Genomic DNA, 27153 nt, shown 5'->3' with positions numbered 1-27153 from the left:
TTAGCCATTTTCTTTTTTTCCCCACTCTGTTAGGGCCCCCCTCCCCCCCCTACACTACATTTCCATCTATTCCGGGGTAGTGTGTTTTGTGCTAGTGTGTGTGTGTGTGTCTAGCTTTTTTTTTTCTTTTTTTTTCCTGTCTGTAACACGTTTTTCTATTCGTGGGTGTGTATTGTACCCAACCTCCTGCCTAGCTGTCCCCACCTGGTTTCGACTGTTTTCAATCGACCGTTTCCAAAGTTGAGAGGATTTTCTGACACATTTCGATAACTTTTGTGCGAAACGTTTAACAATTAAGTTTTAAAACAAACAAACAAACAAGGAAAGTGAGATGTTGATTGACTAGTTAATCGAGATCGTAACGAAAGAGCCAGGATTATATTGGAAACTTGAAAAGAAACTGGTCAGTGCGTTGTGTGACATTTGGTTCGAGTTCGTAATTAGACGTGACCAGTTTCCGGAATCGAGTGTGCCTCGTGTCGCGGCTTGTTTTGGGAAAACGGACTGCGCCCTTCGATTAATCGAAAGGGCCACAAAGTTCGTCAACACATCGAACACATAAAAGAGAAACCAGTTCAATTGCACGGCGGGTGAAAACGAGTGTCTTCCAGCAAGGAGCAGCTTCACACCCAACGAGTTCACCATTTGACAAGGTACGGACGTGACTTTGAATATTCATTCGTGTGTGATGGAATTGATCCCTCAGCCCTTGACGAAAGTAAAAAACCAGTCTTCACCCCACTCCCCCCAGCCGACAAACAGAAAGTTCGATCCTAGTAGAACACATTAGAGAAAAAAAGAAATTCAAATTAGTTATGCTTGCGTACTCTATTAGCAATTCTCCTATAACGAACGGCCACTGTTTGAATGTTCATTCTTCTTAGCCAGGCATGTTGATGGTATGTTTTTTTGATTGTTAGAAATCATTTTTTGTTCACAATACGCCATGCGTTTTCGAGGGCCTAGTGTAGGATTTTTGATTTTATTTTTGTTCAGTCAAACGTTAAATGTAAAAAAAATTGGCTTTTGCGTGGGACGGGTTTTGTCCAAGTTTTTTTTTAGGGGGTTAGCATGGTTCCCTATATCCGTTTGTGTGTGAATTTTGGGGGCATCCGGACACAGAGAACCGTACGTCATAGCGTTACGGAAAAAATGTGGCACAATTGCGTATCTCTCATCGCCATCTTTTTTTTTCTTCTTTTCAATTTTTGCGTTTCCATTTTCTTTAAATAATACCGTGTAGCGGTGTGCCACAATCATCAGGGTAATGATGGAAAAGTTGGAAATATAAAAAAGAGGGGCTGATCGAGCAAGGCGGCAAACGTATTTAGGTGTACCGTCTACGTTATCCTCAAGTTGTGTGTAAAAGGAAAAAAAAAAAGTTGATCTTTTGTAAAAGCTCATCCATCAAGGGCCGGTCCCTTTTGGTCGTCTTTGCTTCGGATGTATTGAGGCTCGCGTCTTTCTCGAAGAAAGATCGCGTGTCCGCTGCTGTCCGCTCTCTCTCTTCCACGCGCCCCCGTTCTTTTGTGTTTTCTTAATAAGTTTGAACAATAACAACAACAACAAAAAGAGAACTTTTTGATCCGTCGCTGATTTTGCTCTCTCCTTCTATATTTAGTATTCTATGAAATAGGATGCAAAAAGACAAAAACCAAAAAAATTAATGCAAACATTATGATTTTTTATCGAAATCAATAATGAAAGGCTTTCGATCAATCTGGTCCCCCTTCTTGAGCGTGTATGTCCGTACCTTGTGTGTAGTACAGTACTTTTTACCTGGGCAAAAAAAAAAACAAACAAAACAAACTGTCTTTCTTCTTGATATGCATCAGACTTCTATTCATAGACTGGTTGAGATGGCCAAACAAAAAATGTAAGCAGCTGTTCCATTCTTGCGTTAAGTTCGTTACGCCCGTCTTGTGCGTAACTATCCCTCCCCCTTGTATTTCAGCAAAACAAAAAAATATCGAATTAAAGTCCGCGTACAAAACTGGATTTCAAACAATTTTTTTTTAAATTTTTACTTCATCAATAATAAAAAAAAAAAAAAAATATGAACTAAACAAACACAATAAGGAAATCCAAGTTAGGAAGCTTACGTAATAATTTTTCTAAATAAGAAGCGAAAAAAAAAATGCGTTCAAGCTTCATTATGCATATTAATAAGAGCAGACAAAGAGAAAAGGAGCTTTAAAAAGAAAAAAAAAACGAATTCAAATATCTTGTACACGTGATCTAGTGTCCAAGCCAAGAAACAGTTTTTTTTTTTTTTTGCGGTTTCCTAATGAAACAGACTGCCGTGCTCATTGTTTTGGCTCGTCGCATACACAACACACGGTGCATATTGTAATAATAATTATGCGGGATATTATTATTCATCATATTGATGGCGATGGAAAGAAGGAAAAAGAACAGCCAACCTTGGAACGCTAGCTGGAGCTGTCATTTTTCGCTAACGAATGGGATTTGCTGTTTTTGGTATTGGCTGAGGGTGAAATAAAAGGACACACACACACACACATGCCGTTAGATTGGGGAATTCTAGACACACACACAAAAAAGAGAGCTAGAGTTCGGAATGTTCGACTTTTTCTTTCGTTCTCGGAGATCTCGATGATTGGCCAAAAAAAAAAAAGAAACATATTTTCTAAATTTTCTCATGCATCATAACTAGAAATAATCCCTTGAATGATGGCAGGAAGAATAACGATACAATTCTACCGTGTGTTTGAGGATAGACTTAAAAAAAAAAAAGACGGAGAGAGTTGTGTCAATGATGGCAAACCAGTCTGGCGATGGCAATAAAAAAAAAGGGAAAATAAATGAATATTCCATCATCAAACAGATAACATCATTTCATTTTTTTTTTTTTTTTTTTTTTAATATGAAAGGGTTTTTTTTTCTTTGCGTCGTTTCGTCGAGAACGAAGAGAGCCTTGTGAGAAAGTGTCAAAACGGCCGTATCACCCCACCGTATCGTTAATAAGGTCGAATTGGGTAGCGCTAAAGCCTTTCGTCTTTATATGATCCCCCTCCTATATCAGACTGCACTGTGTATTCATTTTTTGTTGTGTTTGTGGGACGGACGGCCAGCCGGCCTGGATTATCAAAGTTTACAACGGGTGGAGGAAAAGGGCTGCTTTTTTATATAGGATTTTAGAAGCCTATATATTCATATGTATGTTCTGTGTATTTATTATTATTATTTTTTTAAATATGGATTTTCCCTATCTGTTGGTTTGTGTCATGAGAATTTCGTAGACGGGGTTCGTTCATAAATCGGCGATGGCTGTTTAGACAAGGGCAATATCAAATGTTATGTCCCTCTTTTCTTTCCGTGATCCTTAACTCTGTCCGCATCGTCACAAGGCGAGAAAAAAAAAGGAGGCCGAGATCAAACGAAATAGGCAGAGCGGCTCACGTTATTTATATAAAGACACGATAACCTTCACATGAAAAAAAAAATGTAATAACATCGCAGTATAGTATACACATAACTTGAATGATAGTCAATTCGAAACGACGACGACAAAAAGAAAAAAAGACGGACCTCGGGGGGGGGGGGGGAATTCTTTATCTGATTTCCCAATCTGTTTGGCTGAGCTTTACATTCTCGTTTACAAACAGAGATGAGTCTGCACAAGTATCGATTTGTTTTCGCATTGCTATTCGATCAAATGTTACCGTCATCTTTGAAAGCCTTTGGGTCGAGGACTGTGCCTATACTCGCAAAGGCACAAAAAAGAACTTTCTACGCAATAACAATTAAATGAATCAGAATTCTATAAATAGATTTTTATAGCCTGGACCTTGTAGGAAATGCAAAGATCTACCATTGCAAAGCTTCCTTGTTTTTTTTTTTTGTACACATAATTTTTTTCTTTTTTTGCTTATTTCTCCCCCTCGTCTCACTGAATTCTACTGTGTGATTGGACACGGCTGCGAATCGCACGTTCAACTCTCTTCCTTTTTCGTCCATCTGCCGCTTGCTTTTTTTCATCATAGTGCCAGGCACAATGCAGTTACCCCACCCTCTTCATTGCTCCCCCTCTTCCACCCTCTCAACGCGTATCACAAGATTGAAAAGAGAGGAAACTAGAATTTTTACACACTCGCAGCCAATGTACAGAGTAAAGGTTAACTTTGTGTGTGTGTGCATAGTAGAAGGAAATCAAAAGAGAGACGGGGCGGAATTGATAAAGCGGAAGAAGAGAAGGACGGACACGAGTAAAAAAAAATAAGAATTCCTGTATAAGGGGGGAGAGAACATATTTCGAAAGTCTAGTGAGCAAAAATTGTGATACGTTTGGCCCCAGAAAGTTTCACTTTGAAAATGTCAAATAGATCGAGAGGAGTAATCAAATATTTTGAGTTCAAAGTATTTAAAAATAGCGTCGAATGAAAAAAAAACAAAAGCGGGTACTATATCGAGTTTAATTCCGTACTCTCGAATCGGGTGAGCCCATTTCTGTCTCAATCGATTTGTACAGATAGGATTTTATTTTTGTATATATATTTTTTATGGGATGCGTGAAACTGTATAAAAGTGACGACCTAACTGGACATGGGTGTTGGCCCCCGTGGTTGCGTGTTTTTCTGAAACACGGTGGTCCCGTTGCTCGAACGAAAACCTCAGACACCAACCTTTTGTAATTGCGTATTTGCATAAAGTTTTGGTGGGAGCGTCCACCATATTAAACACCCTTCAAGGCTTAATTATTCTGAAAGATCGTCAATGTCGTTAGACTGCCACTGTGTGTTAGTTAGATGCGGAATCAGCGCGTCTCACGTAACAAGGTGCCTAAAGAAAATTGGGTGTGTGCACCACCTGGGAAATGACATCGTCCAAAGTTTTCGTGTGGTCGACATTTCATGACGTCAATTTTCTTTTTTCAGTAGGCGAAAGGTTTTCCACTTTTACTTTTTTTTTTGTGTTGGAGAATGACGAAAAGGGGAAACAATCGTAAACGTGTCTGATTTGAAATAGCACCGTCGTAAAATGCTAACGTTTCGTCATACGCTAAAGTCATTTCGCACATACACACACACACACAAAAAAAAGCATTTATAAGAGGGACCACCCGCGCCCCTTCTTTCGTTTTCGATCAGTCGGTCCTAACGCCCAATACATTTTTTAAAAATCGACAACGAGACGTGCGTGTTGAAGCAGCTGAGAATGCGGAGAATCAAAAGTTTTTTGGCTGTATATCACGCAAATTCGGAATGATGGGCAAAAAAAAAAAAAAAGACTTTGATATGATTATTCTCGAATGTGCTCCATCAAGGACCAAAAATAAAAACTAGCACGATTCTGTTTTTTTTTTATAGCCGTCCGCCATCATTCCTTATTTATAATTTACCGCTTTTCGACGAATTCAAATGAGAAAGAAAAATCAAATCCGTTCAATTTTTCCAGGCTTAAAAAAATGTGTAGTCGGCAGATTCACTTCATTGAGGGGAACATCTTCTTTTCAAGTTTCTTAGTCGGAGGAAATCATTGGATCTTCGACACCGCTAACAGATAACGATACGCTTCCCATCTCCAGTTTCACTCACTAGCGTCAAGTCGGTCCCCCCTTTTTTTTTTTTAAGCAATACGCCGACCCTATTCATCTGTCGTTTTAAATATCTCAAAACATCCTAAAGAAGCCACAAAAACATTTTTAGAAAAAAAGGGGGGAAGTTTTCATTAGAAATTAAAAGAATCAAATCAGCTGTTTGCCATATTGAAAAACGTGCGGCGTCCCAATCTTGAGGGGGTGGATGGAAAACAAGGCCTCGCAAATCACCTGCCAAGGTGATTCACGTATTATCAATAGGACCGCATATCTGACTGGACTATAGCGAACGTGATAAGGCAAGCGGCTATTGATCAATGTCCAATAGATGAATTCTCAAAGCAAGTCAACAAAATGTCCACGTTACAATGCAATATCGCCGCACGAAATTTTCTTCGGTTTCCAAAATGAAAAGAGATTGATAGATCGATAGATAGCGCGCGCGAACAAACACACGAAAAAAAAAAAACCGGTCTGCAATCAGTGTCGATTTTTCCCGTTCGCTCGTCTCATATTCTTTTTTTTGGGGGGGGGGGGGGGCCACACGTTTTCTCTATTTTTTCTTTAAAAAAAAAAAATGATTACTATGTCTATTCAAATGAGAGGCGATAGTGTGTAGAGTCACGGCGGCCGGTCGTGCTTTTTTAATAGGCCAGCACGAGCTACTTAGTAATATATGCAAATCTATAAGTGCGGTATATTGTGGCCCTATCCTCGTATGGAATGTTGTGATGGCACTATACAGGAAAAAAAAACGGGATCTATTAGCCTACTTGGAACCGAGACTTCATCCAATGAGTACTCGATTGCCTCTATTTTCTTTTTTTTCTTTTCCAAACTAATAGCTATAAAGCGCGTCTATATTCACCGATGGCTCGACAACCCGTCATTAGCCGCACTTGGAAGCGTGACGATGAGAGAGAGAAAGATCTGTTCTTTATCATTTCGTAAGCTATAACGCCCCCCGAATGTGGAAAACAAAAAAAGAAGCGAAACTGTTCTTTTCATCACTTGTTTCCCATCTTTATCTTAACTCGTTTTTACGATGCGCACACACACACACACACGGAGGGAAAGAATCAAAGTATTTGAAGACGCCGTGTAAGGTGATTATTAGCGAGAGACCACCAAAGATCATCAGACAATCGAAAATAACTTGTTTGGTTTTCTTTTTTTCTTTTCTTTTTTGTTTGTCTGGCAATTTTTCTTTCACACGCAAACACAGCGAAGAGCAAACAAGCGAATGATTTTCGGTTAAGCTTCGTTCTTGCTATTTAACCTTCTGTATGTTGCGAGGACGGGCTTGTAAAAGAAAGAGAAAAATGTTGCCCACTTTGTCGTCAATAGATGCACAAGTTCTTCTTTCTCTCTTTTTGGAGAAAAAAAAAAGAAGAAATAAAATGTATTAAAGAAAAACCTGATGTCTCTATTTGACGGCGGGGAGCCACCCATATAACCCGATACCTGTTGAGTTGTTATATTTTTACCCTACGCACAACATTCGATAGAACATGTTGCCCAACCACGTCTCCCCACCTTTTTGATCGATTTCCATCGAAGCATTTCAACAGCATATCAAGAATGTTTTCCTTTAAATCACACAAAAGCGTTACACATCACCTCAAAACTCTTTTTTTTTTTTTTTTTTTTTTTTTTTTTTTTCTCGATTCACTTCCTCACATATTTCCAGGCCAGTGAATTCCAACATGTCCCGTACCTGTTTTTCTTTAGAGAAAAACCTAGTGACCGTCGCGAACCAGTTGACCATCGGTTGCGGTTTAGCCAACTGACCCAGAGAAAAAAAACGATTTAAATACAAGTGTTTTCACTGTTGAAAAAAATTAACCAAAAAAAAAAGAAAAGAAAAATTGTTTAACGGTGGGGGTGTTGCGGTGGACGGGCTTGTTGACAGCTTAGATGCACCAAAAAAGAAGGAGGGATGGGAAGTGGTAGAAGTTTGTCCTCCATAGTCTAAAGTGGTAAGCACTTATCCGTTTGGGGTCGCAGATTGAGCGCAGGGCGTTCTCGTAACCCAGCTGCTTTAATCAGTCCACATCAGTTATATCGACGAGAAGGTTGTGTGTGTTGTGTACTGAAACACACATAAGGAGGCTCGAGCTTAGTGCACAATCTATTCTACTAACACAGTGAAAATGGAAAGAGCACAAAAAAAAAAGGCTTAGCAAGGTCCGATTGTTATGTACATATACGATGTACCTGGTTCTCTTTTTTTTTTTTTTTTTTTCCTTCTATAGCAGTTGAACCCGATGGCTACGTGGAAGGATTATATAAGGGACCCTCCCCCACAGGCAGTCCATTATCCTAGATATACTTCTATGTATTTAATGTATTATTTGTGAAAGGAAAAAAAAAAAAAAAAAAGGGGGAACCGACCATATGAGGCAACGGATTTAGATTCTCTCTCTCTCACACAATCAACCAGGTCCGGCAATAACACTTCCGGCCCTATTTGAAAATTGGATCAGAGAGACGAAAAAACGTGTGTTGTTTGTACGTGTCAGTTCATCAGGAAAAAATCCATTGGATTTGGTTGGAAGTTTGCCAATGGGGGTCGCATTCTTTTTTTTTTTTTTTTAATGCTCGTGAAGGTTCGTGACAGTTAACAAAAATGCGACCGCAGGAAATGTAAAAAAAAAAGCCACACCTAATGAACTTATCGGTCATGCAGAATAAATCACAAACCACAACGTGCGTGTGTGTGTGTCTAGAGTCCCTTTACGTGCTGTAACGTCCAGTCGTGGGAGGGGTTACGTCAATATGAAAAAGCCCAGTTTGAAAACATCATTTGGGGGGAAATGGTTAGCAAACGAGTTGCGAATCGTTACTCGCAGATTTTACCTTCACTGCCATTCCAGCCCGTTTATTCCGGCTGATTATCGACCAAAAGGATCATCAAATTCCTCTCGCCAGTTTGAATCTTTTCTTCAGAAGCGGCTACCGAAAGTTTTTTGGGGGGATAAAAACGATTCCCATCTCATTTTTAGTTTGTCAGAAAATGTGCACATAAACACGCGGGCGAAACTATTTATCACATCAAAAGGGTTTCTCCCCCCCCCCCCCCATTTTTTTTTTGTTTTCTTCCGTCCTTTTCCATCCGCTCAAGATAATCTATCATGAGGCAACAGAGTTGAATGGATAACAGCTTATAAAGGGATGCTAAATCTAGGCCTAGTTTTTTTCTTTTTTTCAAAACTGCTTCAACGTTTGTTTGCCTTCTACCATTACGCAGCTTGTGTATATGTTTCAATAAGGCCCATGATTGAAATTCAAGTTACCCAATCGCACATCCGAGTGGAATGGGAAAAAAAGGAACGTGCTTTATTTAATAGTTTTTTTATTCAGCTTGTTGTTCGAGGTCCTCTCTTTTTTTTTTTAACAGTTTGTCAGATGATTCTTTCCGAGTGGGGTACACAAGCGGAAGCGGATTGAATGAATTGAAAGGCTCTATAGGCCTGGGACGAAGGGGCTGAATTCAATTTATCATTCGGGATTGCACAAGAACACGAAGCAAAAAAAAAATTGAGATAGACACCAGGTCAAAAGGGACTATACATGGGGAATAACAAACAGCTGAAAAAAAAAAAAATAGTTGAACAGCCTTCAGACAAGACATAGACAGACGGACAAAAAAAAATCAAACTGGATTTCTTTTTGAGCTTGTTGTTCAAATGTCGGGCGGAGATGACGTCTTCAGTTACCACGGCCCCGAAAGAAGATAAAGATATCAGATACATTTTTTTTTTTTTTTTTTTTGCTGTCGTGTATTTTATTTATTTATTTATTTTTTTTTTTTACAACATCCGCTTTTTACGACTGACGAAAAGAGACGACGAGTTGAACTGTAAATCAATTCATCAGATAAATCTTTTGGGTAATAGAAAAAGACTTGCAGAAAGCCACGAGATGGCAATCTGACAACAAACAAAAAAAAAATGCGCTTTTTTTTTTTGTCTAAAATTTAAATATCTTGTATGGTATGCCATTGAAGAGAGCGTGATTCCAATCGGAATTTCAATTGACTCGCTTCCTTCCAGCCAAGGACGCGCGATAGCAATCTCTTTCCAACTCGAAAATGAAACAAAACTTCTTTTTTTTTTCCCGAACCCTAAAAATGATTTATTTAGTTGTTTTTTTTTTGAAATTCAAGGTCTTGTATTGTTATTATTGTAGAGTTGCTACTATTGCGTCTGGATCGCTATTCAATAACGGTGTCTATCCCGACCCCAAAACAAAAACAAGACTAGCAAATTCACGTATTCAAGAGTGTAGAATTTTTTTTTTTTGTGGACAGAAACATATTATTATTTTTTTTTTTTTTTTGCTGTCCATTGTTTCGTCTTTGCCCGTCCGTTACTCTTGCCGGTTATTGTCGTTAGGGCACAACTGCGTCACGATAAGGATAAGCAGGCTAAGCGTGGAGGAGGAGCAGCTAGACTGTCGAAAACACACACACGAAAAATCCAGTAATTATGTTCCACAACTCCATTTTACCGATGACGCATTTGAAGAATTTGATGAAGGGGACGCTGTCATCATAAGTATGACCTGACCCTAAAGTTCCGCCCCCGACGTGATGAACATCACAGTACAAAGAAGTTTGAGAAAATCAAAAGGAAAAAGAAAATCCCTTTGGCCTTTGCGAAAGGATTCCCTTTATTTTATTTTTTTCAAATCCATAAACACGCAAAAAAAAAAAAAAAAAAAGAAATTTCTCTGTCCTACTCTCTCTCTCTGAAATTCCGCCTTTATGTTGTTACATCATCATCGCTTGACTGGCGTAAGTCTAAGGCACGCGGGACGATGCGCAGATCAAAACCCGTTAAGCAATAACGATTGGCCGTTTTGCCTGTAATTTTTGGGGGATCGGTATCTACATTTTTCTCGTGCAAAGAGAGAGAGAGAGAGAGAGAGAAGAAAGCAGCGAGTTGAAATTCCTTTTTGATATTCTAATCGCCTTGTTCACAATTGTTGCCGTATCTATTTGGATGTTTGATGCGATACAAACGCGTATAACTGTCATCATCTTACACTCGTGATCGGGCTGTTTGATTCCCTCACAACTTACGATGATGATTTTTCTTTAAGGGGGGAGATGAAAAGCTTCTGCTAATGCGAGTATTGAGACAGAAGGATCAAACAAAAAAGAAAAAGGGGAGAAAAGCCATTGTTTTGCACCTGAGCGGGAACTTTGAACCCTTTTGAAAAACAAAAAGATATACCTCTGTGCGCATCTAAAACACATTGTTCAAGAGTTGTGGTATAACGTCTGTTATGCCAGCACCGAGTTATAGAGAACTGCGATAGAACAAAAGACATTGGTTTGAAAAAAAAGGAAGCCTCATTCTTCTTGTTGTTGGCTTTTTTTTTTTCTTTTTTTTTTTTCTACATCAGCCAGAAAGAAAACGACGGGAAACAAGAATTGAAGCGAGTCACGTTCCCGCTTATGCGGCGCTCTTCGTGTTAGCGGTCGGAGGTCATTCCAATCGCGAAGCCTTTTGACGTCTTAAAAAAAAAAAAGGGCTGTGTGTGTGTGGAAAATAACAAGAACAAATCACCAGAAAGTGGCCTCGCTTCCAATAAAAGAGTACAACAAGAAAGAAAAAAAAAAAAAAATGAAGAAGCACTGGTAGACAGCGAAACAAAACGGAGCTCATTTGCGCTTTGTGCTCTCCACCGTCATCACGTTTCTTTCTTGTGAACCTTTTGCCTAGTCCTATTCTTTCCATTACCACACCCCGAGAGCTTTTCATCACTTTCAAAAAAAAAACAAAAAAAACAACGACAATGAGTTTAAGAGTTATAACCGTTACTGATATGCCCTGGTCGTTTTTTGACTTAAGTCGCTATAGCTCAAAGTTTTTTTTTTTTAATATTATTATTTTTTTTTTTTTTTTTTTTTTTTTTTTTTTTTGCTAACGGCTCGGGCTACATTTCCACTTTATACCTTCAAACGTTCTCAAATAGTTAAGGTTTCAATTTTTCTTTTCGCTTTGTGTTGTACACTTTTTGAAAAATATATATATATATACGAAGCGCTTGAGGGAGCATGTGCATTGTTCCACTGGCCTCATGTGATGAAAACCATCAGCTAGAAAGAAAGGTAGAGAGAGCAAAGTAAAAACTTGGTCTTTCTATATATATATATATATATATATGAAAAAAAAGGTGCATCTGTAGGTGGTGCGTGGGGGAGGAGGAGGGCATTATATTATTTTTATTTCGATTGTGTGTGTTTCCCTGCGCTGTCAAGTCCGGCGCTGTGTTTAGACATCATTCACAGTTGATCGGGTTCTCTGGGTTACAACAGTGCACACACACACACAGGCATTGGCCTGCTCCAAATTGATACAGTCGCACAATATGCTGTTGCCCCTGCTGCTTTTCTGGGGTCTAGTTCTTTTTTTTTTTTTTTTTTTCCAGTCGGAGGGGACATGTACATAGCGTATGGGGTCTACACAATCGTGCTAGGATGGGCCAGCTCCCTGTGTGTGTACAAGTACCGTGCGCTGACAGAGGCTCACTTCGTTCCAGTCTGTTGATCGCCCTCGTAGAGTGAACACAACCCTCGAGCGCGCTCCGTCCACCGCGCATTTCATTTTTTCCTATTAGTGCGTGCGTTAGTGTTGGCTTCTTTTTATATGTGTTTGCTCGTAAATTCGCAATTTATTTGGCAGGCAAATTAAATAATAATCAGCGAGCTGACACCATCGCGTGGGCGCGATTAGATAAGAAAATTAAAAAGAGAATGGTCAGCATTTTGCGCTGAGAGCGGATACATTAGTTGAACAGTGAGCGTGTCGGACTGCGTTGCATACGGAATATTCGTGTCTCTCTCCGTGTGTGTGTGTGTGTGTGTGTGTGTGTGTGTATTTGTGAAATCAGCCGATGGGACGCGGTGTATAACACAATAGCGATGAATCCACCATCAAGCCATTGGTTCCGCCATTCCGTATGCCGATTTACGACCAGCATCATAGCCATTCATTGGTGCGCCTGTGGTGGTTTTTTTTTTTTCTCATTTCAACTATAGCGATTTACCTGTTTTCTTCTTTCTGACGAAGTCATGTCCTTTCTCTTTCCATTTTCTTTCTTTCTATATATACACACACACGTGGAGTTTTTGGTTAGTTAAGTCTAGCTATACAAACTGATGGATTTACGACCGTCAGGCTCTCTCTCTCTCTCTCTTTTCCATTTCGATTCGTATATTACGAGTCTTGTTTTCACCCCGTGGCCTTTAACGCCACGTCACTTCGTTTTTTGTTTCCATTTTCTATATCGAAAACGCACGGCAAGAAATAAACCCCCTCCAACGTCCGTTCACAACTCACGTCCGTGGCGTATCTAATCGTAATATTAACACATTGATTACATTTTTTGTTGTTGTTTTGTTTTGGTAAGTCGATCCTGTATTGCGCCCCGTAACGCCTTGTTCATTAAATTTCGGTTGTTTCACTTCTCACTTCTTGACGTGCCGAAACGAACGCTGTTTTCGCCAACTCATATCTAACACGTATCTCATTCATCTCGTACGTTTCCAGGTGTATCGCCTTTGCCGTCCTTTATTAATAATTCAATAAAGAAAAGGCCAAAAGGACGGACAGCGCCGCAGCCCGTGCCTTTTATTTTGTGTGTATTTCCACGCCATAGCCGTTCATTAAAAAAAGGAGAAGAACAATGGCAGCTTTCATATTGTCACCCGAACGGTGGAGGGAATTGTCGACCGCTTCATCGCCCGTCGCGGCCGTCTCTGACGGCCAACAGCAAACGCCTCAAGCCGTTGGAGCGGGCATTCGTCGACGTATCAGTCGGGTCTTTTACGAGGCTCATCACACTCCAGGTAATAAAAATCGAAAGATAATATTTTTATTTTTATCTCTCTTCTCTTTAAGTTGTGTTCGGTTAACGACATTTTCTTTTCGTTTTTCCGAAACGTTAAAAAAAATAAAAAAATAAAAAAATAAAAGAAATGAACTGAAAGAAAAGATGAAAAGCTAGTGGTTGTCGTAGGAGGTGGGGGAGGGCAATCATGTGACCTCTAGGCCCCCCGTTTTTGCAATCTGTTCAGTTTTGGCCGACCTTCTGTTCTGAAACATTCCTGCCCGTCTGTCCTTGACAGCATTTGATTTCATTTTTTTCTTATTCTTATGCTATTTTCGTCAAAAAAAATTGTTCCACATGCGACTGTGATTCGAAACTGTATTTATAGTATTCCCTTTATTGTGGATTGGGTCACATCTTGGTCACATTGTGTTCGGAATGCCGTACAGGAATGTCACCCAAAACATTCCACCTCCCTCCTGCATTATAACATGATTCCGCCCATTTTTTTTTCTTCTTCTTCTTCTTCTTCTTCTTCACCTCTGTTTTGTAAGAGCTAAATGTAGCAGAGAAAATCGAAAAAAAAAAAAAAAAAGGAAGGAAGAATAGCAACAGTCGTTTTTACGTCTCCAGTTATGCGTTAAGAAAGCACAACACAACGCGACATCAATGACAAAAGAGCCAGCCCCGATCTGGGAAAAGGGCGTTGGGTGGGGCAGGTCTCAGTCAGTCCAAACTATTGTAGCAAAAAAATATATATAAATATGTATGTTTAATTTAAACTGATAAGTTGGAACTATAATCTAATGTATTTTAAAATGAACAGTATCCTCGCCAGTGGCTTTAAATTTGCATCATCACTTGCCGGCCGGAGGTGTCGAATTGGCTGACGCGATGGACGTGGCCGAAGACGAAGATCTGGCCGCAGCTGCTGGTGTCATCGCGGCTCACGTCGAACGTTTCCTGCCACAGAGGAGATCGCCCGGACAGAGAAGCCAAGATTCGGGTTTCTCCGGTTATTCGGGCGATTCGGCCAGCGAGGGATCGGCGGCCTCTAGCAATAACTCGCCCGTTCCGGCGGCGTCCGGTAGCAGCAACGTCTCGCCGGCCATCAGCGCCGGCAAACGTTCGCCTCTATCCGATCCGGATGCGATCGAACGAGCTTTACTAGCCGAGCCCGCCGGTCCCAGAGTCCTTGAAACGGACCTCGACGCCGCCACGCCGGCCAGGTTACACGTCAGCCGGATTTACATCCAAGGAACGAGCGCGACGGACTCTACGACGACCGTTGCTAATTTGAATTTGCGTGACGTCCTCTGCGAAAAGAATATTCAGCCGGTCAACCTGTCCGGCACTCCGGAATCATCGTCGACGTCGCCTGACAAATGCGTCGGAGATAAGAGTCCGATCAGCGTCGTGCTGGCCAACAATCAGACGACAACTTGCGTGCACGGCCGCAACAACAACAACAATCACGAAGCGGACCGTTCGAGCGACAGCCAAACGGCACTTTTGCTGGAACACAAGAGCATCGTGCCGCCGTCTTCGATGCGGCCGAACTTGAGCTGGAAGAAACTCAGCGAATCCTTCCGTCGCGTCATCAGCTCCGGACGGATGATGACGGCAACGACCACAACTTCATCCCACAGTTGTCTGCCTTCCGTCGCTGACGGTGATGAATCGTTCACCGACGAAGAGAAGTCCCGCATGCTGTTGCTGGGCAAGCGCAGCAACTTGCGCCGGATGAAGATGGACAATGAACAGCATCAACAGCAGCTGAACGGCGACAAGGAGGAAGAAGACGAGGCGGAGGAAGGCCGGAACTGCGCGAACCGCGTGACGGTGATGACCGAAAGCCCGCAACCGACCAGCCGCTACTTGGGCGGACCGAGGAGTTCCACGCCGCGCAAAACGCTTCCGGCCGAGGGACGCAACCACCGGCGGACGGCGGGTGCCTCGATCGCCGCATGCACGGCCAACGCCAACGCCAACCAAATCAACAACAACAACAAACAGCGCCAGTGCTCCCGTTTCAACGAAGACCGGCCGCGAGTTCACTGGGCCGACATCGACCCAGTTGTCAATAGCAACGATGTACTGGCTGACGGACGCCGGAAGCAACCGCAGCGACCGGTGAACAGCCATCTGGCTGCCGTCGTGACCTCATGGCCGGATAATAGCACATGGGATTCGGACACACCGTCGCTGGAAATCGGCCAGCAGGTCGTCGCCAGCCATCCGCCCACCGTGACACCTCAGCTCGCGCATCAGCCGGCTGCTACGCTGCTGGCCGGCGGCCCGCTTCCCGTTGAGCAGAGGAAGATCAGACGCGGACTGCGAATGGGCGTCGGCGTCGATCGCTCGCTCAATTGCACGGCTCACAACGCTCGCAAGCCGATCCCACCTCAGCCAGTCGTAGCTCCAGCGGTCAACATCCATCCGCATCCCGTCATCATTCCGGCGCCGGCCGAGTTCCGTTCCATCCTTCCTCATCAGCAGCAGCCATCCCCAACGGGTCTCAGGTACTTAGCGATATTTAGAATAATGAACATATAAGAGCGTGTCAGGCTTTCCCCCCATTTTAAAAATTTCAATTGGAAACGAAGAGATTCAGTTATCATTTCTCAGCAATATCTTAACTGTACATTATTTCAATTGTTAGCCAATTTATGAAAAATAACGGCTTATTATGGAACTTGTTATCCGTTTTTTTTTTCCCCTTAATTCTTTGCATCGTTACGTTAAAAAAAAAAGGGTTTTTTTTTTTTCCAACGGCAAAGAAATGGGCGTCGAAAAAGAAAACAAAAGAGGACACGTAGAGAGGAAGCCGTTTCCGCTCGAAAAGAGATTCCGTGGCGTGGCGTTCCGCTTTTCTTTGTTTTGTTTACGTATTTATTTATTTATTTTTTTTTTCGAGTTGTTTTCCGTTCAGGGCGAATGAGGTTGGAAACTGTCACGCCGTTAGTTTGCTTTTGTCAACTAGCGAATGATGATGCCAACCTCTCGAGTCCATTGCCGTCTCATGACAAAACAATGGCCCTTTTTTTTTCCTCTTTCTCACTACAATAACAAAAGTTATGTTACGATCCGTCCCCCATCATAAACAGGAGCCCGGCCGCGTGACTCACAGAAAATGAGATGGGGAAGGAGTTAAAAAAAAAAAAAAGAAACGCGTGTGCTTGCTATATTTATGTCCCATTGAATTCACAGTCACGGCGTTAACGTTTAAATGCAAAAAAAAAAAACTTGCATCGAAATCTATTCCGCCATTTTTTTTTTTTTTCGTGTTGTTTTTCTTTTTGAAACATAACAACTTCCTCTTCCTGGCGATGGCATCGTTAAGCCACACGAATCCCAATCTCCCAAGTAGTTTTTTTTATAGCGTTTTTTAAATTTTATTTTATTTTATTTTATTTTATTCGCTGTGTATGAAGTACTACGCGTAGATATAAATCGCAGCAGACGGTTCTTTTGTGCGTACTGGCCCGAAGAGTAGTTGTGTAGTACACTACGTGTACTCCGGGAGGGGGTAAATGCGCAATGTCAAAAGAAAACAAAAAAAGAAGTATTAAAAAAGAAAAGTTTTGGGGAAAAAAAAATAAGGGGGGAAAAAAAAGAGAGGCTTTTTCGGAAACTTGCTTTTTTTTTTTTTGGGGGGAAATCCGCCGGTTTTTGTCACGTATTGTTAGTAATATAGATGGCCGTCGTCGTCGTCGTTACGGATCGTAAAAGCGACAAGAGGGGAGGCAACAGGAACTTGGATAACGACAAAAAAAAAAAAAATGAAAATAGGATCAGAAAAAAATGCCAAGAGGCAGAGTCGTCGTCTTTTTTTTTTTATTATTATTATTTTCATTGTTGTGTGTAGGCCTACGGATTGAGAGAGGGGGGTTTAGACTGTGCGGTATAAGAGGTAGGGGGGGGGGGTTATGGGCACAACATTGGGTAACCTACTCTGTTCAAATGGAGAGGAGGAGCGAAGTGAGCGGATCTACCACGGCCCAGCTGCTCTGACAAAACAAATATCCGGCAAGGGTCCCTCTTTCTCTCTCTCTCTCTCTCTCTCCCCAATATTTGATCATAAACTAGTACGTTTAGTATAAGACTTATGCTATAGATATTCAGGAAGGGGGGGAAGAAAAATCAAAAAATCTAGAAATTATATTTGTAATCCCAGTACAGCACTTCTTTTTTTTTTTTTCCTTCCGCCTATCGATCCTTCCCTTGTTGGCTTCATCCCCACACACAATCCGATCGTCGCGCCCATAAAAAAAAAAAAAAATCCGGATCTTTTCTCTCTTAACGGAGTCGTGATTTTTTACTTTTCCATGACGACATTGTAGCCGTTATTGTCGTCTAACTTTACATTAACGCGGCAACGATAAAGAATCACATGTACACGTTAGGAAATCGTTTTTTTTTTTTTTTTAGATGGTTTCGTGAGCGTTTTTTTTTTTTTTATGTACACCTACCAAACATTTGTGTCGGTAAGGTACACATAAGCACAAAAACTATCTCTCGTCGATAGATAACGGCGTTTTTATTCCAGGGCGGTTATTGAGGTCGCATCCAAGTCTAACGACCGGATTAAAAACCAATCAACTTGTCGTAAAAAAAAAAAAAAAAAAAATGTATATAATAATAATCATAATAATAATAATAATAATAAAAAATTCAAATTAATGAAAGAGTTCCGCCGCGGGAAGCTAGCGTGTGTAACGTATTTCTAAATGAATTTGTAATTTAAATAGTTTTCCTTTTTTATTTTTCCCGCCGACTATCGTCACGGCGTTTTTTTTTTTTTTTCAATCCCTTTTCATTTTTACGATTTAACCAAACACCCATTTTTCTTTAACATCGTTATCGCTAATGAAAGGCGGGAAGAAAAGAAAAAACAAATCTAAACATCATTAATCAAAAAAAGAACAAAATCCCCCTCGCCAAACCACGTAGATATAAAAAAGCCAAGGTGCTGTGCAACATGCACAAAGTATTTTTATTTAAAAAAAAAAAAAAGAAAAGAAAGAAAAGGCAAAAGAGACGTGTCAGATTGTTTTCTCTAGTCATGAATCGCTGCTAATAGGATGCAATAAATCAGTTGTATGAAATTCTCGATGTTTTAGGTGGAGCCCCGTCGAGGCCTGGCTCAAAGACTTGCCCATGTTTTATCAGCCGGAGTCCACTTGCGCCCTTCAGAACAAGGCCATCCAGCAGCAGCAGCAGCAGCTGAAAGGAGAGGAACAACAACAGCGACGCAGTTCATCAGCCAGCTGGATGACGGACGATAGCGCTAGCAGCGCTGATGGCAGCAGCGCACTTTTGTCTCTTCATCACCAATCGGACGACGAGGATCGTACGTACAGTATGACGGTCACGGCCCGCGCCCAGGTGAGGCGCCTCCAGCGTCGCGCCCATCTCATCTCCACCGAATTCGCTCAACTTTGCTCGTGAGTTTACCTCGCCTTGTTCTTTGTTTTTAAAACAAATTACGTTTTTTTTTTATGCTTTGTTTTGCCGACAAAGTTCTCGCTTTCATTCGCTCGCGACTTTGAATGAATGCGCACGGACTTGAAGTGGGAAAATGAGCGACACCTAACAACTAGAGATAAAAAAAAAAAAAAAAAAAAAAAAAAACTTTAATTTTGTTATGGCAACCAGCTGCCAAGTTTTTCACGCTGAAGGGTCTGGAGCAGAACTCTGTTTTTGTTGAATGGGTAGCTCGCATATTTTTGCTTATTTTCTAATCATAATAATTGGGTGTGGGTATGACGGGACTGGCTGTCGGTGCCGCCCCATCAGTCTTGACTTAATGATCGTCCGTTTTGCGCTCGCTTTGCGTATACAGCGTCGGCCGTTTTTCTTTTTTTCTTTTTCGTTGTTGTCTGGCAAAGATCCCCGCCAGCATTCCTCTATTCGCGCCCATCATCATTTCACTTTCAATTGAAATTTACTGTATACACAACGCCCTTCAACTGAAGAGAGTCGGCATATGCGGCGGGTTCGAGATGAGACTCCGTATCTTTCATTTATTATTATTATGATTCTTTTTTTTTTTCTTGGCTCCATCTGCGTCGCTATCTTTTCTTCTCTATGTGGCATTCAACTCGGGATATAAACAAAAAAAAAAACTAAGCGCACATAAGAGGCTGGTGGGCAATGATGATGCGTCGTCGTTATGTTTACCAGCTACACACCAAAACGGAAAATAAAACAAGAAGACGTGGAGGGATAAAAAGAAAACAAAAAACGGGTCAAAAACGAAACATTTTGAGAGCCCCTCAAGCCATAGAGGCGCCGCCGACATTTCCATCTTCTCAAATTATAAATTCCCCCCCCCCCCTCTCTCTCGTTTTTAAAAATTTTTATTCATTTTTTTTTTTTTTTTTTTTTTTTTTTGCCTTTTTTTTTGTGTGTGTGTGTTATTTTAGACGTAAATAATATTTTACATATTTTCCCTTCATTTTTTTTTTTTTTTTTTTTTATCTTTCGGGGTTTTTCTCGTGTCATTTGGAGACATGGGAATGGAATGGAACATAACCAGAAAAGAAGGGGAATTAGCAAGTCGTCGTCATCGAGTTGCTTGGACAGCGGACGAAGATGGAAAGGGACGTAGGCGGTGGCCAACAAGGGAACCGCGCGTGAATCCCGAAGGAAAAACAAAACAAAACAAAACAACAAGATTCATTTGCATTCAGTTGAGATGTTGGGGATGAGGTGAAATAGAGGGGGGGGGAGGGAGGGAGGAGATACCAATACCTTATAAAGGCAGATTTTGGATCTCCTTCCTGTTTGATACATACAACAACATCAGCCACGGGGCTAATATTTTTGTTGTTGTTCCCATCATTTTTCCACGCACGAGAGAAAAAAAAAAAAAAAAAGAGGGAAATGAACGAAATCAGAGGTTATATCCAACGTGATCTGTCGTCATAAAAATTCAAAAGAAAAAAAAAAAAAAAAAAAAAAAGGTTGGATTGGGAGTAATATTTTTAGCCGCATTTTTCTATTTAGCAAAAAGAAATGTCCGTTTTTAGAGTTATGCGTAATATTTGGAGCCGAGCGGAATGGGAGCGTTGAATTGCTACGCAGATGAGTTGCACGGTTCCTTAAGAAAGGCACGAACAAAAAGGAAATGATGATTTTTATTTAGCGGGATCTGAAATGATGGACGTGATCCTCTTATGGGCATCTTGCAGTTCCAATTAAAATGGAAAAAGGATGGCAATGAAAAAAAGGGAATTTGTTTCTGATATCAAAACAAACCTCTTTTAGAAAGGAAAAGAAAACTTTTCAAGGTTCTCCTTGATTACGTCGGATCAACAACCGAAAAAGGCAGAGGGGGAGGGTGAAGCAAAAAAAAAAAAAAAAAAAAAAACAGATTTGAGGGATGACAATCCGTAGACGCATAACCAAAGGGTAATAAACCTATCGTGTCATAACGTTGGGTGATTTCACGTCGTTCCTCCTCCTCCTCGCCGCTTTGTGTTTCTGGAAGCACAATCAAAAACAAAAGAAAGGGCATCCCTCTTTAGTCAAATTCAGTCCAACCGCGATGACTTCATGGGCCCTCATTCGACATTATCATTGGAAAAAGAATGCAAAACGTATGCAGATCTACTTGTGATAAATATCCAATTAAAAACAAAAAGGAGGGGAATGTTGCCACGTACACGCGTTGGTTAAGTCTTTTTTTTTTTTTTTTTTTTTTTTGTGTTTAACAACCGAACGAGCCACCGGTGCGTGCTGTGTGTAGGGTCCATATGAACATCCTTTTTTTCTTTACAGTTGGGTTCGCTATTCAGCGGAGTAGGTGGAGGATGCACACACACACACACACACAAAAAAAAGGAGAGCACGAATTGCCTCAGCATGCGCTAACATGTTTCTTTGGCCGGCCACGTCCTTCTTTTGATGGTTGTTTTGATGGTCTGCTTTTTATTGGCCAGCCATTTTCTTTCTTCTTCTTCAAGTCGTCGGGGTCTTTATGACGTGCTGAGTTACCGTGGCGGGCGGTTGCGCTGCTGCCGGACTCTGTCGGCCCGATAACAAATTGCTCTGACCACACCATCATTACCCGGAATATTATCTTTTTTTCTTTTTCTTTCTTTTTTTCTCCCCATTTAAGACATTTAGAATTTTCCAAAAACAAAACAAAACAAAACAAAAAAGAAACAATAACTCAAACTGTGTGGGCGGAACACACACACAAAAAAAAATGAGAATTTATTTTCTATCGAAATGCCAAAGACAGTAGGCAAAATAAGAAATAAGGAGGAGACATGAAAACAAAAAGTACAAGATCGATGGGGACCGTGCGCTGCTTGGCTTTTCTTATCTTTGACCAAAAACACGAGACGCAAAAAAAGCGAAGATGTATATCCCAACGGTGGCGACGTCTATGCCTAATTCTGGTGCTGAAGGAACGATGTGATGGTTATCATCTCCTCTTTTCTTTTGCCTCGATGATGGATAGCAGTCAAAACTTCTTTTCAGGAAGAACAGCAGGAGATGGGACGGAAAAGATGACGAAAGAGACTTGTCCAGCAGCAGCAAGTTTAGATCTTACTTTCTTTCTCAAAGAAAAAAAAAAAATATATATATATATATATATAAGCATATTTATCTAAAGTCACTCCTCTGGCAGTCCTTTTTAGGTACTAGGAATGCAAAGGAAGTAAAAAAAAAAAAAGAAATGTTCAAGATGCGGTAGCTCGTTTAGAGTTTAAAACGGCGCACAAGTTTAAGAGTTATTGCATAACGACAGAGAGGGCTAGGCATTTGAAGAGTCATTTAACCTAATAAGACTCAATTGGATACGGCGGGAATGTAAACGTTCCGCTTGGAATGTTGAAAGCTCTTAAACAAAATCGTTTTTTTTTTTTTTTTTGTTGTTGTCCTTGTCACATTTCAGATTTATCGAACTCTACGAGGAAGCCAAATTGGCGTCTTTGATCCCGCTCTTCCTGGCTCACGTTATCCAGTTCATCCGCGAAGCCGAAATGGCCGTTCTGAGCGATTCGTGCGGCCAAATGGAAAGCAAGCGGACGGAGGGCAGCGAAGAGTTGATCCAGTCGCTCCGGCAGACGTGCACTCAGCTCGTGCAAATCGTCACTTTCAGCGCCCGCCCGCTTTACATGATGACGTCAGAGCCGTCTCTGATGTTGGATGCTGGCGTCGAATCAGTCCCACTGCCCTTGCCCGTCAACTGGAGCCTCGCCCGCCAGATCACGGCCAAACTTGGTCAAGTCTTCGTTTCCATCGTCGACACCTTTGTCGGAAGAGAAATCGAGGTACGTACGAGAGAAGCAAAAGTCTTTTCAGTTGATGCGAATCGAAACGACCGCCCCCCCCCCCCCCCAAAAAAAAAAAAAAAGAGTTTCTTGGCTATCGACGTGACCATCGTGAAATTTGTTGGATTTATTTTGCTTGCTAAAGATAAAAAAAAAAAAAAAAAAAAAAGGCATATTTCAACAAAAGAAAACCTCGTTCCATTTCCATTTTCAGGTGTTGACGGCCGCATTGAAGAGCGGTAAGTGCGTTTCGGCTGCCAAACTGGCCGCCAATTCGCTCATGTCGTTGGGAGCAGACGCCGCACGACCGGCTCTTCGGCCGCTGATCGAAGCCTTCCAGGTGGTCCATTTGCGGCCTGTGCGGGCTGACCTCCTCCGTGCCCTCGCTGCCCTTTGCTCTTCGGCGGATATCATTCAGGAATTCGAAACGGTATATTTCCATTTCATCGTCTTATCATTTTACATTCAATCAAATACGTTCGCCACGCTCGTCAAAACTGAACAGAAAATCATTCGACGATGTCACGTTTTTCGACTTTATGTTGAACTTTTCTTATTTATGTAATAATTTGTTCCGTTCCGTTCTTTTTTTTTTTTTTTTTCCCGAAAACAGTGCGCTGGTTTGACAGTGGTCTTCGACATTCTTTGCAATCCACGCAGTCAGGCAGACTGCGAGGAGAAATCAGAAGCGGCTGGTTTGCTGGCCCAAATCACATCTCCCTGGCTGGACCCTCCAATGGAGGATCCTCAAGTCGGAATTTGCGGCACCAACGGAGATTTGCAACCCAATCCCAACGGTGCATGGCCAACTCTTCATCTGACGCCTTACATCTCGTCGTTTATAGCGGCCTTGACTGGTAAGGCGAATTTGATTCCTCCATAGCGTCTTGATTGCGCCGACTGTCGGGTTGGCAATCTTAAACGGCGGTGCGCGAACATCCTGGAATAAAACTCTCATTTCCTTTGAAATGCGTTTTAGAACTGAGCAGCCAGACGGAAACGGAAGAGACGCTCTTGTTGTCCACGGCCGCTTTGGCCAACTTGACCTTCAGTCATTCGGAAGCCGTCCAGCTGATGGCAAAGTACCGCACAGCTCAAGTCCTAGTCCAGGCTTCAGGTCTTCGCAAAGACCTGTCCGTATTCATCCAAGATCAGGTGAGTTATTTGAGTGCATTCACCCTTCAGCCAGTGACTGACGTCAAACTAACGATTGAAACGCGTTAGATTGCCACGATCCTGGCCAACATGGCAGCCGTCTACTCCGCCCGAGCAGAGTTGGTATCCCACGGCGCCCTGGTCACTTTGGTCAGTTTCCTGCAATTGAGGCCGTCCCCGATGCAGCGTCCGGCTGAAGTCACGGCCTCTGAAAGAGTGCTGAAAAAGTCGGCCATCGCTCTATCACGGTAATTATTTTTGGTTTTCATATTTAAAAAACTCACTGTGACAACTCGCTCCCCCCCCCCCCCCCCCTTCCTTAGACCGGATCCATTTAACTCAAACGGGTTTCCATTTTTCTTATCTAGGGTTTGCGGTGAAGAAAATGCTGCCCGTCAGATTGTCGAATTGGAGGGCATTGAACGACTGGCCCAGCTGGTCAGAGATCCTCGCGAGAGGAACTATTCCGACGGAGTGTTGGTCGCCTGCTTGGTAATTAATTGATTTCTTATGAATGTAGGCGACCAAAAGCTAATTGATTATTTCCTTGCTTCTGACTTCAGGCTGCTTTGCATAAAATAGCCACCGCATGCGGAACGGACGAACTTGATCGTCGCGGCGCCTCCGATCTGATTGAAAATCGACTCCTCGACGTGTTTCTCGAATACTCCTCGCGACCGGAAAGTTACGTCTGATGGAGGTTCCTTTTCCTTTTTGAATATATTTGGAAGAATTTTTTGTTGTGCCCGTTTAGTCTATTTGTCTTGTCTTGTTTTGCCTCTGCTTCAGGAAGAGACGAACGAAGCAGAGAGACAACACGAAACAAGAAAATGTGTGAGATTCGTCCTTCTTTCCTCTGTCCGTTTTCGTAAAATTATCGAATCATTCCAAAAAGTCGCATATATATCAGCATATAAATGAAAAAAATGTCTACATTTTACAAACTCCTGATTCTATTTCTTTTCACGTCGGAGCGAGATACATTGTAAAGTGCTTTGATTTTCTATTTTTTGTGACACAAGAAATTCTACTGTTGTACATTGCAACTCCTCCCCTCCTCAAAAGAATACATTCGAACAATCGATGGCTACAATTCAAAATTGAATGAAAGTCCCGAAAACCAAGCTCATTTTCCAATTAACTTTAAGGTTTTTTGAAAAATACAAAATTGATAGAAAAATCGGGCTTATTTTTTCGGGCTTATTTTTCCGGGATTATTTTCAGTTATGGTATTTTAAATAATCGTAAAAAAACACAAAAAAAAAACTTGGTGCGGTGACATCATTTTGTTTCATTTCTTTAAAACGGCTTATTTAACGAGAAAAGAGTGCGGTGCATCGCGCTAAAATTAGCGCGCCAGTACGTGCTAGCGTTTTCTATCCACTTTTTCATTTTTCATTAAGTCAACCGTTTTTTAAATACCACGAATATTCGTGCTGCATCGCACCAAATGCTAACTCGCCAGTACGTATAGCGCTTTGTACCCTTTTTTGCATTTTGACGTTTATTTCAAAAATTATAAAGCCAATTGAAACACAAATTTGATTTCCGTGATTAGTGTCCAATTCTGAATCGAAATCATGTATTTTGACCTTAATTTGGATAAAAATGAAAAAAAAAAGGTACAAGATGCTATCACGTACTGGCGCGCTAGCATTTTGCGCGATACAGCACGTGCACATGTTATTTTTCAATTGGTCGTACAGTTTTTTAATTAAACGTAAAAAACACAAGGCCGGGCTAATTTTGTCGGGCTTAAAATTTGTACCTGCAAAAAATGAAACTCATTGGAATATGGCAATCCGTTTTACACAAAAAAAAAAAAAAATTCGCCAAAAAAAAAAAAATCTAACTTTTTTCTTTTTTTTTCAATCCGTAGCCATCTACCGGTCAGAATCGTTAATACTGGCATGTTAATTTGAGTCCATTGGATCCCATTGTCAGTTAGTCGAGTAGCGTGGCTGGAGAAAAACGCGTGGCTGGAGAAAAATATGTTAAAATGGATAAGATAATACAACAAAAGGATGGTAAGTATCAACATTATTATATTGGTTTTCAATTATTAACTATTGTTTATTAGATCAAATTATGAAGCTGCAGGCCCAATTATTGGAACAACACAAAATATTAGATAACAGCAAAGCTAAGGATGGTAAGGCCTAATACGTAATGATTCTATTTATTTGCTTTTATTCATTTGTGTTTTGTAGTTCAAATTTTGATACTACAAGCTCAGCTAGGGGAAAAGAACAAATTGGAACGGAACAGTTTCCAAACAGTGAAGGAGGTTTTTCCAAACTCATCCCTAACTGAACATGAGGATGAATTGGCATTAGGCGAACAGTCAGGTACCTAAACTTTTCAAATAAGAATTCAAAATAAGTATAGAATTTTAACGAACAATTATTTATTGCTTAGTTATTCAGTCTACCACCTGACAGTGTGTTAAAGTTAAATTCTGTTAGTGCTGCACTAAAAGAATTGTTAGTAATAAGTCCATGCAGCGAAGGAAGTGAACAATTGTGGGACCGTATTTGGGCTGAAAATAGGTGTGGTACGGAAACCCAGAAATAGCACGAGTTCAACATAAAACATGAATTAGGTACTTTTCGGTTTTTTGTCTATCGAAAAAGTATTTTTAATGCTATTATTTTGCATTCACAGAATTTTAGTGGGGGATCAAGTCAAGTCTGGAAGTGTTACAGGATGGAAGAGTGAGCCTACAGTTGAAAAACACTGAAAGTGCATTACCATTAAGGTATGAGGTAAAGTAATAGAGTATGCAAATTGTCTAATGAGAAGTGCCATCTTGTGTGAATGAATCCTGTGTAACAGCAATCCTTTATAGTTCTGTCACAGCTAGAAGCCTCAAATAATTCTGCTTTCATAATTCTACATCATACATGGACTTTTAGGTATGAAAGGAATTTTCTTGAAAATTTTTTGAATTTATGACAAAGCATTTCTCCTGCTTTTTGCCAACCATGTCTAATCTAAAAAAAAAAATTATCCAATAGGAAAGGATTTTCAGCATACTGGGAACACAACTATCAACAATGCAACATTCTAGGGGTGCTATTTTATCATTCAAGAGCCTTATACAATGATTTTCATCTGCAATCTGTATGGCCTTTCCCAAGCTTCTGCCAGAAGTTGAATCTATAAGTCATGTAAGTCACATGAGCAACAATTGAGATGCTTAATGGTGTTGTTTTTCTTTTCTCAGCATAGGTTAATAGTAACATTGGATCTGAAAAGATTCTTGGTTGGGGCAAGACACTGAATAAATTGTAATGATTGAATGGA

The 27153-nt window shown here is 41.0% G+C and overlaps 1 protein-coding gene and 1 long non-coding RNA gene across 4 annotated transcripts; both read left to right on the top strand.

Annotated features, from left to right (window-relative positions):
* Positions 1-24968, top strand: LOC130687404 (uncharacterized). Of its 3 annotated transcripts, none has more exons than XM_057510575.2 (11): positions 1-653; positions 13123-13421; positions 14229-15924; positions 18526-18849; positions 22314-22692; positions 22907-23122; positions 23306-23549; positions 23672-23847; positions 23917-24095; positions 24216-24339; positions 24411-24968. In XM_057510575.2, the coding sequence occupies exons 2-11, from the start codon at positions 13259-13261 to the stop codon at positions 24540-24542; spliced, it is 3633 nt and encodes a 1210-aa protein (XP_057366558.1). In that variant the 5' UTR covers positions 1-653; positions 13123-13258; the 3' UTR covers positions 24543-24968. The 3 variants fall into 3 exon arrangements, with proteins under 3 accessions (XP_057366558.1, XP_059350866.1, XP_059350867.1); XM_059494883.1 differs by lacking the exon at positions 1-653 and adding an exon at positions 12348-12568; XM_059494884.1 differs by lacking the exon at positions 1-653 and adding an exon at positions 12348-12641.
* Positions 24969-25812: 844 nt separating this feature from the next.
* LOC130687407 (uncharacterized) lies at positions 25813-26995 on the top strand. The gene is made up of 6 exons (XR_009000138.1): positions 25813-25874; positions 25928-25999; positions 26058-26195; positions 26266-26449; positions 26512-26762; positions 26865-26995. It is a non-coding gene; the product is annotated as an uncharacterized LOC130687407 (long non-coding RNA).
* Positions 26996-27153: the final 158 nt, after the last annotated feature.

The sequence above is a fragment of the Daphnia carinata genome, chromosome 4 (assembly GCF_022539665.2).
Source record: "Daphnia carinata strain CSIRO-1 chromosome 4, CSIRO_AGI_Dcar_HiC_V3, whole genome shotgun sequence".
Taxonomy (NCBI): domain Eukaryota; kingdom Metazoa; phylum Arthropoda; class Branchiopoda; order Diplostraca; family Daphniidae; genus Daphnia; species Daphnia carinata.
The sequence above is the reverse complement of the archived record's forward strand: the minus strand, read 5'-3'. Positions and strand labels throughout refer to the sequence as shown.

What these genes read in the sequence shown, in the direction of transcription:
- LOC130687404 (XM_057510575.2), top strand. Translation starts at nt 13,259, where the DNA reads ATGGCAGCTTTCATATTGTCACCCGAACGGTGGAGGGAATTGTCGACC. An exon ending in CGAGGCTCATCACACTCCAG is followed by an intron (nt 13,422 to 14,228) that starts GTAATAAAAATC and finishes TAAAATGAACAG; the next exon opens with TATCCTCGCCAGTGGCTTTA. An exon ending in GAGTGTTGGTCGCCTGCTTG is followed by an intron (nt 24,340 to 24,410) that starts GTAATTAATTGA and finishes TTCTGACTTCAG; the next exon opens with GCTGCTTTGCATAAAATAGC.